This window comes from Pelobates fuscus, chromosome 6 (assembly GCF_036172605.1).
Source record: "Pelobates fuscus isolate aPelFus1 chromosome 6, aPelFus1.pri, whole genome shotgun sequence".
Taxonomy (NCBI): Eukaryota; Metazoa; Chordata; class Amphibia; order Anura; family Pelobatidae; genus Pelobates; species Pelobates fuscus.
Window position 1 is genome coordinate 125,125,698 of NC_086322.1, and position 15,282 is coordinate 125,140,979.

General features: G+C 42.6%; 1 protein-coding gene across 12 annotated transcripts in view; it reads right to left on the reverse strand.

The window, feature by feature from the left end:
* The window catches only part of RAPGEF2 (Rap guanine nucleotide exchange factor 2), a 274,085-nt gene that overhangs the window by 14,289 nt on the left and 244,514 nt on the right, over positions 1 to 15,282 (reverse strand). For all 12 annotated transcript variants that reach the window (XM_063458215.1, XM_063458218.1, XM_063458220.1 and 9 more), the window contains 5 exons: positions 13,205 to 13,312; positions 5,720 to 5,923; positions 5,393 to 5,501; positions 4,303 to 4,549; positions 1,679 to 1,836 (listed from right to left, as the gene is read on the reverse strand). In XM_063458215.1, the coding sequence (XP_063314285.1) occupies positions 1,679 to 1,836; positions 4,303 to 4,549; positions 5,393 to 5,501; positions 5,720 to 5,923; positions 13,205 to 13,312 (826 nt within the window). The remainder of the gene's footprint in view (positions 1 to 1,678; positions 1,837 to 4,302; positions 4,550 to 5,392; positions 5,502 to 5,719; positions 5,924 to 13,204; positions 13,313 to 15,282) is intronic.

Below are 15,282 nucleotides of genomic sequence, written 5' to 3' on the forward strand. Positions count from 1 at the left end.
ATGTAGGGTCCCCCCACCCTCAGGACCCACCCCCACTGGGTTGAAGGGGTTAAAACACCTTCAGCCACTTACCTTTATCCAGCGCCGGGCTCCTTCAGCGCTGGTGACCTCTCCTCCCCCTCCAACGTCAGCTCCCAAGTGGTGCCGAATGTGCATGCGCGGCAAAAGCCACCCGCGCATTAACAACGCCCTATGGAAAGCATTTCTCAATGCTTTCCTATGGACGTTCTGCGTGCTCAATGCGATTTTCGCTTTCAGTGTCGCAGAAGCGCCTCTGGCAGCTGTCAGGAAGACAGTCACTAGAGGCTGGATTAACCCAGCAATGTAAACATAGCAGTTTCTCTGAAACTGCTATGCTTACAGCTGCAGGGTTAAAACCTGGGGGACCTGGCACCCAGATCACTTCATTGAGTTGAAGTGGTCTGGGTGACTACAGAGGTCCTTTAACGGTCAACTGTGTTGAAATTAAATGTATGTTTTTTTTTGTTTGTTTTTTTATTTTACAAAAATGGCCAGGTCCAACTTTGTATATATTGCAATCACGGCATCAGGGTTTTAGTGTCAGGATAATTAGACTGTGTGTACTCCAGTTTATAAACCAAGCTAGTAGAATGGCATTACAAATTGCCCTTGTTACCTGCTATGTTTAATTGTTTGAGAACTGCATCAAAAGTAATAGGAACTAATGTGAAGTACGGTAAATTTTAGCATGCTACATGGACACAATCTTGAAAGTAATTAATACTTTTACAAATAAGGAGCAGAGCTTTTTCTGGAGCACTATATTAGCTGCCCAAAGCTGTTTTCCATTCTAGAAAAGTTGCAAACTGGCATTTTCCATTGCTCTGTATACAGCTGTACAATCACTACTGGGCATGCCTGCATTACACCATGGAAACCCATAGGAACATGTCTGTGCATGCACAATACACCTGCAACAGGCTTTCAGTCATGCCATGTGTTGCTTTACTGTGCAGGGAAGAGTGTCTGTCACCTTTTGATACTGAAGTATTGTACGAACATGTAGAACATTGGCATCAAAACAGAACGGTATGTCACTTTGTCCCTGTACTATTCTAGCATGCCTGCAGGAGGACTAACACATGTGCAATCGTTGCTGTGACTTGTAGAAGTCTAAGTCGATTGAAGGAGGCACCGTATCTAAATTTTATTTTTAATTAACAGCTATACATTTGGTACCACTATGTATGGATGAATTCTGACTGTCTTTCATTTAAAGGATCACTAAAGGCACCAAAACCACTTCACCTCAATGAAGTGGTCTGGCTGCAGTTTAGTAGATACAACAATGCTTACGATGAAGGGTAAAATACACCTCTAGTGGCTGTCTTTCCCCATGTAGTCCATTTGAAGCTATCATTAAATGTAGAAGTAAGATTAAAGGCACCTTTAAAAACAATATCCGATTATCATAAATGCATGCATAAATTTTCTCCTGCTTATCATTAGCCATTCTAAATATAGCAAGAATTGTGGAAAAATAAATACAGGCTTAGGTTAGCAGCTGGTTGAAAGACAACGCACGCAATCAGCACAGTTAATGAAAACAGATCTGCAATAACAATTCCTTAAGAATGTCACTGCTAAGTGAAAAGCGGGCAACATGAACCATGCACAAGGTGCCAGAAACAAGACAAGGAGAAAAACGGGTTGTCACCTGGAGTGGCTGTAAAATCCAGGATGCGGTGGTGAGACTGCAGTAAATCAGGATTGCTAGAAGATAAGGTTCCACTGACGGGCAGGGTGGCTGGCATGTGCTTTGTCTGCCTGAGTCCCACAATGCTGTCATCTTGAGACTGACCAATTCCAATGTCACTGTGAAGAACAAGACTCCATCAATGCTTTGGGCATCAACTCATAATATTCGACTTTACACGATAAAGCACAATTGCAGATTTGGCACAATTTTAATCTTTCAGGCTGACCGCATGAGTGCTTAAAAGGTTAAAAACACACACTTAACACGAAAGCATAGTGTTTTCAGTATAAATACTAATCATGCACAATTTAATTTGCTATTAAAAGGAACAGGATCCTATGTGGAGATAAATATTGTGCATGTCCTTTAGATAGAAGTGAGAAAGACTTTACACATTTTAGTAAGTAGGCTTATAGAAGCCTATTAATGGCAATGCCTTTCACAATTGTTTTTCCCCATTATCATTTCAGTGAGCCTTGGCATGTCTATCATGGGTTAACACCACTCATGTACACTGCTGTGACTGTGAACCAATTTGAGGACATACAGAGGAGACACATGCCCTGGACGAATTTAAGTAATGCTTGTTAGCTGACACAGGGTGGCTGAAGAGAGGAGCTGTGCCTGCCAGGCTGTGCGTAGGAGCTGAAACACCCACTCACTAGGCAGTGAACACAAGGAAAATGTCATTAAACTTTACAAGGTAAATGTGGCTTCACCTGACACTCTGCTCAATTGCTTAGGGGAGCCAGTTAATCATGTCACGCATAAACTACCTCCATGTCGTGGCAGCAGCCCACACTTTAATGCCAGCGAGAAGCACAAAAGAAAGAAATTCTTTGTGTTATTATTAGCACATTATGTAAACTGCTTTCATTACACCTTAGGGGGCCACAGGCTATAGCCTCAAAATTTAGTCTTGGCATATAATTATGTATCCATGGTGTTGTAATGCCATCAGCAGTCAGAGCTGCAGGAGATGTGTTATATCACCCCCAAACATTTATTGGCAGGCACGTGCAGCAATATGTGCCCATAGGCACCCACTAACCCACTAGCAGGTTAGAGCAGAGAGTCATTTCTGTGATTTTCGTTTATATAAAAATAACTCAAGCAATAACACGTTAAGGGATGGTATGAGTGTACAAGTGTTGGAGGCAAGCTTTGTTGTCTGGGAATAAGAATGTGAATAGGAGTGGTCCAATTCCGCTCACAGGAAAAGCAATCCCAAGACTCTTTGAACAACATTCTATAGTCGTGATTTTGAATAAGCTTTCAGAGTACAATGAGCTATTCTATTGCTTTTGGGACAAGAAGTAGCAGGCAACAGTGAAAGGGTGTGTTCTTCTAACACATTATGAATCGATGCTATCCAAGCATACAATAAAAAAAAATATATAATAATAATAAAAAAAAAAATATATATATATAATAAAAAGAATACTACATTGCCCGTATGATAAATATATATATATATATATATAGATAGATATCTATATCTATATAAATACTACTTGCCTAGGATTTTAAAGTAGAATTAACTAGCACAGTTAAATTGGATGTTCATTCAATTAACAGGAAATTGTGACAGAGAGCTATCCTAAGAATTGCACAATTTAGGCCATAACCGCTAAGTGGGAAAATAAACAAATTGGAGAATTTTTTTAATTTTACTTGCTTTACCGAAAATGTACAATTCTCTTAGTAATTATCGGAAATGTAGTTAAGTGAATAAACCAAAAAAAAATAAGTATGGTCTTGGGCTCTGACTGAAAGAAAGACACATTAAAAATAAATATAATAAAGCATAGATTCAAAAAACAACAATATCGTACAACTATTAATAAAAATGAATAATAGAACCAGTATTTAGGTACATTTAAGACGTTGCTGGTAAAACATCCTTATTACTTACCGTACATACACATTATAAAATGTTGAAAAAGAGTTTACATGATCCCTGTTTAGACCTGGTTGAACCTGGAACAATGTCTAACAAAGAAGATAATAGGCTGGCCTATTAAAAAGAAATCACAAACCACAAAATGCTTCCTTTTGCTTCAAAAGCTACTTCCTGTACACCATAATCAATACACATTTCTGCTGTGACAGATTGCCAAATTGGTGTCAAACAGGGATAGGCCACATTGTGTGCTTATGTGCTTTGACTTGTAAAAGTCTATGCTACTGACAAGGTCATTTCGAAATATACTGAAGCTACATCCGTTTTCAGCTCGCTAAAAATAAAAGGTGGCTTTCATCACAAACATTACACACGACCATCAGCACATTCAGCGAATGACAAACAATAGAATATTTTAAAACTTTTAAGGTAAATAAATCAGATAAAAGGTTACCTTGTTGTTCTTCAAGGATTAAAGATGGTAAAAGCAATTATAGCAAGAACTCTAGATAGTGGGCCAGAACACTTGCTAATTGTCTTTCTTGTATCTAGTCAAGCAAACCGGTCTTAAAGGTTTCATTGAAGAAATGACTTGTTTTTAACAATGTATTCTATTTAATGTGTACTTTTTGCCATCACCTTCATTTAGTAATCAATATTAACTAATCACTATTCTTACTTGTAAGGCTTCTGGGGCAGGATACTGATCCGTGTTTTGTCAAGAATCTTTTTCAACTTGTTTCTCCCACCAACCGTGTTGGCTTTTCCCTTCTTGCTCACTTTTTCAAGTCCTATAACTTGTTCGACATCAACAGCCAGATCTGGAATAGAATACCGACTAGCTTTCTTGATGTCACCAATTTTTGGCAAGTGGGGGGCGCTGTTCCTTTTCTCCTCCAGCATTCTGGACAGAAGCTCTTTAAACACTATTCACATAAAAAATAAAACATAGTAATTAGAGATCATCTGATAACATATGCATGTAGATCACTAACTAGGAATAAAGAAACGTATTGGGAAACCCTAAATTCTCCATCTAAACAAGGTTATCTTTTCCTTCCTAATGCATGTGTTAAGAGCAAAAGATTAGATGAAAATAATTCACTAGTGCCCAGTGGAAACAAACACAGGTTCCTTGCATTCTACGGAAGATGTTTATAACCTGACCCTCGCACATTATTGAGATCCACTGGCTTACAAGTATACACCTGCCTTTAATCAATGTCTGCACAGGAAGCAATTACATAGAATTACAATATATTTATTGTCTGATATCAAGACTGTACTAGTTTACTAATGAGATCAGTGCACAATGGTTTCATTTACAACATTACTAGATATTATGGATAATATAGCAACCACTTACCAAAGAATAATATCAGCCCATGTTTGATTGATTACTCAATTGAGAAGAACTGCATAATCCCTAAATCACTGACGTTTTAATGTTTTTGAGAATTGTTTTAGAAGCGCTGACATATGAAACTTCACTGCATCAGAAATATGGTTATAGAATATGAACCTGCATCATTTGTCTAAATTATGCACTTTCAGGCAGGTGTGATCGTTCCAACAATTCCCAAGTTTCTCTGTGTGGACATACTCTGCTACATATTATAATGCAACACCTGGATACATTTTCTGATGGATATATCCTGAATATTTATTATATCTATCACTTTATTGACTATCAATACTAAGCATCTGAATGACTTGACTTGGAAAGATAAAGTCCCAGAAATGTTGTGATAAGAAACAAGCCAACTCACCAAATAAATTGGTTTTCACAGTGATAGACAAATGAGTATTGTTCTTCAAGATTTCCATAGCTTTGGGAAGCTGAATATTTTCAAAGTTTTGACCGTTGACCTCTAAAATCTAAAAATAAAAGGCAACAAAACAGTGTAATTAATAAACCTTGAAGTGACATTTACTTTTCTGAGAATGAATGCCTTTAGAACATTATTTCCTTTAATGTAAAGGGATAAGCACAGTAATGTATTTAATTGCCATTAATTATTTAACAATTTTAAATCCCATCCTTTCTTAGCTTTAAATGACCCAGAATTCCTAGGGAGAAAAACCATTTAGCATACCTGATCCCCTCGCTTTAAGCCAGCCTCCACAGCTTTGCTTCCAGGATCCACGCTGTCTACAAAGATGCCAAAGCCTTTGTCTGACCCTCCCAGCAGGGTAAACGGCAAAAGGGCCTCCCGAGACGGCTTTGTAAGTGTTATCAATCTTCGCTTTGCTTTGGCAGCACATGCAATATTTAATAACCTCAGATGGCCACCCATTTTCTAAACACACAAATTGGAGAGAGAGCAAAAAGGTGAGATACAGAGAGATTACTGAAAGAGATCCTAATTACGGAGCTTGACACCCATACTTAGCAGATAATTGATATTGAGTGCCAATCTATGTTAACCAGGGTATAAGCTAACACCGTGAGTTATAGATTTTTAGTTATGATTTTTTTTTAATGTTTTATTGTTGTGGATAATCAGTCCAATTTACATGTTTTTGTCACAAGCACAGGATATAGTATAGGCATTTATTTAATGGGTCACTCTAAATATGCATATGCTTCTTGTATAGGATAAGGTACAAGAGGTTCAGAGCCTTTTTACTGTAAGTGGAATTCATTATTACGGTGATACTTTGAAGATTTGCAATATTTACTGTAGCTATGTGCCTTCTCTCTAATCTAGTATTTCCTATTTTGAATCTTGTATAGTGTGTGGCTACCTTGTACAAATCTCAAGTCTTGAGTAACTTGTATGCACTCTCACAGCTTTCTATCATAGTGCATGTAGAGAAGAATGACATTCCAAGTGCACACTATTCCGGGGCAATTCATAGCAGCTGTCTGACACTATTCAGTGACAATTCATAGCAGCTGTCTGACACTATTCAGGGCAATTCATTGCATCTGTCTGACACTATTCAGGGGCAATGCATAGCAGCTGTCTGACACTATTCAGGGCAATTCATTGCATCTGTCTGACACTATTCAGGGGCAATGCATAGCAGCTGTCTGACACTATTCAGGGGCAATTCATTGCAGCTGTCTGACACTATTCAGGGGCAATGCATTGCAGCTGTCTGACACTATTCAGGGGCAATTCATTGCAGCTGTCTGACACTATTCAGGGGCAATGCATAGCAGCTGTCTGACACTATTCAGGGGCAATGCATAGCAGCTGTCTGACACTATTCAGGGGCAATGCATAGCAGCTGTCTGACACTATTCAGGGGCAATGCATAGCAGCTGTCTGACACTATTCAGGGGCAATTCATTGCAGCTGTCTGACACTATTCAGGGGCAATGCATTGCAGCTGTCTGACACTATTCAGGGGCAATTCATTGCAGCTGTCTGACACTATTCAGGGGCAATGCATAGCAGCTGTCTGACACTATTCAGGGGCAATGCATAGCAGCTGTCTGACACTATTCAGGGGCAATGCATTGCAGCTGTCTGACACTATTCAGGGGCAATGCATAGCAGCTGTCTGACACTATTCAGGGGCAATTCATTGCAGCTGTCTGACACTATTCAGGGGCAATGCATAGCAGCTGTCTGACACTATTCAGGGGCAATTCATTGCAGCTGTCTGACACTATTCAGGGGCAATGCATTGCAGCTGTCTGACACTATTCAGGGGCAATTCATTGCAGCTGTCTGACACTATTCAGGGGCAATGCATAGCAGCTGTCTGACACTATTCAGGGGCAATGCATAGCAGCTGTCTGACACTATTCAGGGGCAATTCATTGCAGCTGTCTGACACTATTCAGGGGCAATGCATAGCAGCTGTCTGACACTATTCAGGGGCAATTCATTGCAGCTGTCTGACACTATTCAGGGGCAAGGCATAGCAGCTGTCTGACACTATTCAGGGCAATTCATTGCATCTGTCTGACACTATTCAGGGGCAATGCATAGCAGCTGTCTGACACTATTCAGGGGCAATTCATTGCAGCTGTCTGACACTATTCAGGGGCAATGCATTGCAGCTGTCTGACACTATTCAGGGGCAATTCATTGCAGCTGTCTGACACTATTCAGGGGCAATGCATAGCAGCTGTCTGACACTATTCAGGGGCAATGCATAGCAGCTGTCTGACACTATTCCGGGGCAATGCATAGCAGCTGTCTGACACTATTCCGGGGCAATGCATAGCAGCTGTCTGACACTATTCAGGGGCAATGCATAGCAGCTGGCTGACACTATTCAGGGGCAAGGCATAGCAGCTGTCTGACACTATTCAGGGGCAATGCATTGCAGCTGTCTGACACTATTCAGGGGCAATGCATAGCAGCTGGCTGACACTATTCAGGGGCAAGGCATAGCAGCTGTCTGACACTATTCAGGGGCAATGCATTGCAGCTGTCTGACACTATTCAGGGGCAATGCATAACAGCTGTCTGACACTATTTATGGGCAATGCATAGCAGCTGACACTATTCAGGGGCAATGCATAGCAGCTGTCTGACACTATTCCGGGGCAATGCATAGCAGCTGTCTGACACTATTCAGGGGCAATGCATAACAGCTGGCTGACACTATTCAGGGGCAATGCATAGCAGCTGTCTGACACTATTCAGGGGCAATGCATAGCAGCTGGCTGACACTATTCAGGGGCAATGCATTGCAGCTGTCTGACACTATTCAGGGGCAATTCATTGCAGCTGTCTGACACTATTCAGGGGCAATGCATAGCAGCTGTCTGACACTATTCAGGGGCAATGCATAGCAGCTGTCTGACACTATTCCGGGGCAATGCATAGCAGCTGTCTGACACTATTCCGGGGCAATGCATAGCAGCTGTCTGACACTATTCAGGGGCAATGCATAGCAGCTGGCTGACACTATTCAGGGGCAAGGCATAGCAGCTGTCTGACACTATTCAGGGGCAATGCATTGCAGCTGTCTGACACTATTCAGGGGCAATGCATAACAGCTGTCTGACACTATTTATGGGCAATGCATAGCAGCTGACACTATTCAGGGGCAATGCATAGCAGCTGTCTGACACTATTCCGGGGCAATGCATAGCAGCTGTCTGACACTATTCAGGGGCAATGCATAGCAGCTGACACTATTCAGGGGCAATGCATAGCAGCTGTCTGACACTATTCAGGGGCAATGCATAGCAGCTGTCTGACACTATTCAGGGGCAATTCATAGCAGCTGTCTGACACTATTCAGGGGCAATTCATAGCAGCTGGCTGACACTATTCAGGGGCAATACATTGCAGCTGTCTGACACTATTCAGGGGCAATGCATAGCAGCTGTCTGACACTATTTATGGGCAATGCATAACAGCTGTCTGACACTATTCAGGGGCAATGCATAGCAGCTGACACTATTCAGGGGCAATGCATTGCAGCTGTCTGACACTATTCAGGGGCAATGCATTGCAGCTGTCTGACACTATTCAGGGGCAATGCATAGCAGCTGTCTGACACTATTCAGGGGCAATGCATAGCAGCTGTCTGACACTATTCAGGGGCAATGCATAACAGCTGTCTGACACTATTTATGGGCAATGCATAGCAGCTGACACTATTCAGGGGCAATGCATAGCAGCTGTCTGACACTATTCCGGGGCAATGCATAGCAGCTGTCTGACACTATTCAGGGGCAATGCATAACAGCTGTCTGACACTATTCAGGGGCAATGCATAGCAGCTGGCTGACACTATTCAGGGGCAATGCATAGCAGCTGGCTGACACTATTCAGGGGCAATGCATAGCAGCTGTCTGGCACTATTCAGGGGCAATGCATAGCAGCTGTCTGACACTATTCAGGGGCAATGCATAGCAGCTGACACTATTCAGGGGCAATGCATAGCAGCTGTCTGACACTATTCAGGGGCAATTCATAGCAGCTGTCTGACACTATTCAGGGGCAATGCATAGCAGCTGTCTGACACTATTTATGGGCAATGCATAGCAGCTGTCTGACACTATTCAGGGGCAATGCATAGCAGCTGACACTATTCAGGGGCAATGCATAGCAGCTGTCTGACACTATTCAGGGGCAATGCATAGCAGCTGTCTGACACTATTCAGGGGCAATGCATAGCAGCTGTCTGACACTATTCAGGGCAATGCATAGCAGCTGTCTGACACTATTCAGGGGCAATGCATAGCAGCTGTCTGACACTATTCAGGGGCAATGCATAGCAGCTGTCTGACACTATTCAGGGGCAATGCATAGCAGCTGTCTGACACTATTCAGGGGCAATGCATAGCAGCTGACACTATTCAGGGGCAATGCATAGCAGCTGTCTGACACTATTCAGGGGCAATTCATAGCAGCTGTCTGACACTATTCAGGGGCAATTCATAGCAGCTGTCTGACACTATTCAGGGGCAATGCATAGCAGCTGTCTGACACTATTCAGGGGCAATGCATAGCAGCTGTCTGACACTATTCAGGGGCAATGCATAGCAGCTGTCTGACACTATTCAGGGGCAATGCATAGCAGCTGTCTGACACTATTCAGGGGCAATGCATAGCAGCTGTCTGACACTATTCAGGGGCAATGCATAACAGCTGTCTGACACTATTCCGGGGCAATGCATAGCAGCTGTCTGGCACTATTCAGGGGCAATGCATAGCAGCTGTCTGACACTATTCAGGGGCAATGCATAGCAGCTGTCTGACACTATTCAGGAGCAATGCATAGCAGCTGTCTGACACTATTCAGGGGCAATGCATAGCAGCTGACACTATTCAGGGGCAATGCATAGCAGCTGACACTATTCAGGGGCAATGCATAGCAGCTGTCTGACACTATTCAGGGGCAATTCATAGCAGCTGTCTGACACTATTCAGGGGCAATGCATAACAGCTGTCTGACACTATTCAGGGGCAATGCATAGCAGCTGGCTGACACTATTCCGGGACAATGCATTGCAGCTGGCTGACACTATTCCGGGGCAATGCATTGCAGCTGGCTGACACTATTCAGGGGCAATGCATAGCAGCTGTCTAACACTATTCAGGGGCAATGCATAGCAGCTGTCTGACACTATTCAGTGACCATGCATAGCAGCTGTCTCACACTATTTATGGGCAATGCATAACAGCTGTCTGACACTATTCAGGGGCAATTCATAACAGCTGACACTATTCAGGGGCAATGCATAGCAGCTGTCTGACACTATTCAGGGGCAATGCATTGCAGCTGGCTGACACTATTCAGGGGCAATGCATAACAGCTGTCTGACACTATTTATGGGCAATGCATAGCAGCTGGCTGACACTATTCAGGGCAATGCATAACAGCTGTCTGACACTATTCAGGGGCAAGGCATAGCAGCTGTCTGACACTATTCAGGGGCAATGCATAGCAGCTGTCTGACACTATTCAGGGGCAATGCATAGCAGCTGGCTGACACTATTCAGGGGCAATGCATAGCAGCTGGCTGACACTATTTATGGGCAATGCATAGCAGCTGGCTGACACTATTCAGGGGCAATGCATAGCAGCTGGCTGACACTATTTATGGGCAATGCATAGCAGCTGGCTGACACTATTCAGGGGCAATGCATAACAGCTGGCTGACACTATTCCGGGGCAATGCATAGCAGCTGTCTGACACTATTCAGGGGCAATGCATAGCAGCTGTCTGACACTATTCAGGGGCAATGCATAGCAGCTGTCTGACACTATTCAGGGGCAATGCATAGCAGCTGTCTGACACTATTCAGGGGCAATGCATAGCAGCTGGCTGACACTATTCAGGGGCAATGCATAGCAGCTGTCTGACACTATTCAGGGGCAATGCATTGCAGCTGGCTGACACTATTCAGGGGCAATGCATAGCAGCTGTCTGACACTATTCAGGGGCAATACATAGCAGCTGGCTGACACTATTCAGGGGCAATGCATTGCAGCTGGCTGACACTATTCAGGGGCAATGCATTGCAGCTGTCTGACACTATTCAGGGGCAATGCATAGCAGCTGGCTGACACTATTCAGGGGCAAGGCATAGCAGCTGGCTGACACTTCAGGGGCAATGCATAGCAGCTGTCTGACACTATTCAGGGGCAATGCATAGCAGCTGTCTGACACTATTCAGGGGCAATGCATAGCAGCTAACACACTATTCAGGGGCAATGCATAGCAGCTGGCTGACACTATTCAGGGGCAATGCATAGCAGCTGTCTGACACTATTCAGGGGCAATGCATAGCAGCTGTCTGACACTATTCAGGGGCAATGCATTGCAGCTGGCTGACACTATTCAGGGGCAAGGCATAGCAGCTGGCTGACACTATTCAGGGGCAATGCATAGCAGCTGGCTGACACTATTATGGGGCAAGGCATAGCAGCTGGCTGACACTATTCAGGGGCAAGGCATAGCAGCTGGCTGACACTATTCAGGGGCAATGCATAGCAGCTGGCTGACACTATTCAGGGGCAATGCATAGCAGCTGGCTGACACTATTCAGGGGCAATGCATAGCAGCTGGCTGACACTATTCAGGGGCAATGCATAGCAGCTGGCTGACACTATTCAGGGGCAATGCATAGCAGCTAACTGACACTATTCAGGGGCAATGCATAGCAGCTAACTGACACTATTCAGGGGCAATGCATAGCAGCTGGCTGACACTATTCAGGGGCAATGCATAGCAGCTGGCTGACACTATTTAGGGGCAATGCATAGCAGCTGGCTGACACTATTCACTAGTCCTACCAGGGTGAGTTGATCAGATCAGGGTTAGACAGTATTCAATGTTTGAGAACAGTCATGTAAAACCCTAAGCCAAAGAATACTGTCCAGACTTGGTATGAGATGGCATGATAATGAAGTGATCTTCCACTTTATCATAGGAACTCAGACTGGAAAGACAGAAGGCAACCAACAACTGTCAAACCCTTTACTGTTTGTAAATGGTTTGACTGATTACAGTCTGACAGAGCCCTGGACTTCCAGCACTATAATCTCTGCACTGTAGTGGTTATGGTACTTAATATGCCCCATTAATTTGTACATATTTGTAACAAATGATTTCAAAAAGGCATTAAAACAGGTTCGATATTATAGCTTAGACTGTCACTTTAAAAGCCAATATCCACAATTTCATTGATATTTTGTTGTCTCATGAAATGTTACAGAATGGAAGGACTTTAATATTGCGCATTCCTGAGTTACCCTGGGGTGCTCGTGGAAAAGCTAATACTATACGTGAGCCATTAGATGCATCACATCAAAAGATGCAATGTGCCTATGAGTAATGCAGCACTTGTCCAAAAAAAAGTAATCATTCCACTGGGAATGGGAGTTACCGGACACTATCTGTTCTACACAAAGCATTCTGGCTACCATTACTATCTGGCTTCAGATGTACACAGAATAGCTGAAGACCTTGAACAATTTGTAACAAAATGCAGCATATATTTGCCCTATGTAATATGTTTCTCAAACTACATTATTTGCCATCAAACACATTTCTGAAATAATTTACCCATTCACCCATTATAACACAAAGAAAATAATGAATGCACAATGGTCCGATAAGAATTATCAATCTTTCTTAGTGTAACAACACTTACCTCCCGCTCCAGGTTGTTTTCAAATTCCTCTAAAAAGCGTGTCATGGCAAGGTCACCTTCAAAGTCATTAAAGTGATTGTTTACCCACAGTAGCACTACACGTGTAACCTGCAAGTACACAATAATGGCAAATAAGAACTTTGTAAATAATTTTTTGCCACAGACAGACGTGGTTTGCATAGTAAGAAAACATAAGAAGTATATGGAGCATTACACACAAATAGAAATTTCAGTTGTAAGAGGTACATAAGTCGTGCTGTGTGTTTTTTATGTAGAGGCATAGTCGTGGCTCTGTGATCAGGAGGTAAACCGTAATACTAGAAGGCTCATTAAGATGTGACTGTCGCTAGATAATAAAAAAAAAAGAAAGGAAAAAAAAAAAAAAAAAACATAACTAAGGGTCTCGGTCGCATGTGGAAAGCATTACCCAGTAAAGGGCTGTCTTATCAACCCTTGCGGTTGTCATCAACCACGGAAAATACTTTCCGCGCCCCAGTCACTAATAGGCACCAAACTCTGCAGCCGTCAGTGGGTTCCATGGATGCAAGGTTTTGGGTGCCTTGGGTAGGTTATCTTGGCCCAGGGATACCCATGCTGTATAAGACTGCTGCAGCTTCCTTGAAGTCTAGGACTGTGTGGGTCACGTCTCCATGGTGGATGGTTAGGAAACGAGAGAGATGCCAACGATAGATTATGTGTTGCTGTAGGACCGAAGTGAGTGATCAAAAATCTCTGCGCCAAGCCAGAGTGCTGCCCGAGTACCCCTCATCCGCCTTATTGGACAGATCATCGGAAAATTCCGAACAGTCTCCCATGAGGGACGCCATCTTGGGCCCAAGAGTGCTGTTTGCCTGCCACCACATGTCCCCGATGTTTATTCCCAATCGGGGTTTATCAGGCTTCAATTTTTTGTTTTTCTTCCCCATGAGGTCCAAACAAGCTTGGGGATCTGCTGGAGCCCAAAAGTACTGGTAGGAGAGGCAGTATTAGGTCGGTTCGGGCCCTCGTTTTAAGGAGATCAGAAATCAAGCAACCGTTTGCTTTGGCCGAACTGTGTAAATTCTAGTGGTGAATTAAAGCGTGGATATGTTTTCATGGGGCTGAAACTATTATTTGAATTACACTGTGATTTGTTGCTAAGGTTAAACAGTAGAGCCCTAGGAAAAATACATATAAAATATCTAAAATTTTACATCTTCTAGCAATACAAGAACTTTCCTCCTAGAATGAATGCGAATACAATTTTTGACACATTTTTTGGTATTGGAAAAATGGATGTCAATCATACTAACAGCCTGAGATAGCGTCAAGGTCCCATTTTCATCAAATGCAGTCTGCAATCTAGGTTAGCTGAAACAACTCAGCCTAATCAGGTTTTAAAAGAACTAAACATATTGATTTTCCAGATCTGGGTCTTCAAATAAAATTATAGAGAGGATGCATTAGGTGAGAGAACTAAAGTAAAACGTTCTGCTATATATCTGTATTCTCACATGTTTATTCTATACATATAGATTTTAAACCAGCCCTTGAAAATGTAACAATGCTCATGCCAGCTGGACTTCCCCAGCAGGTAGGCCATTAAAGTCGTACATTTTAAAGCCCGTGGAAACTTTGCTGGTATGCAGCTAAGCTTCTATTCACTCACAGAAAATGAAACGCCAAATAGGAACAACATACAATATACATTTAAAAAGGAATGCTTCACTAAAATGTAGAACCTTTATTATTTTATGTCCACCCTGCAGTGTACCATAAGGTCAGTCCTATTGTTATAGAGATATATGTCTCCTTATGTTCCACTTCTCTGGTTTATGTGTGTTTAGAGGTCAAATGCTATTTCTTCTGGCTTCCTATCAGACTAATAACCTTCCTGTAAATAGCAATCTGCTGACTAATTGTAGAATGAAAATATGATAATAAAAAAAACAGGAACAGTAGATTACATACAGGTTACTCAGCAGGGAAGACGTTGAATAACAATAGCCAGCAATGTTAAAAATTGTAAACAGAAAACATATCCCTTGTGGGTCCAGCTAGCTAATATTTTTAATTTCAATTCCGATTTAGCAGAGTCT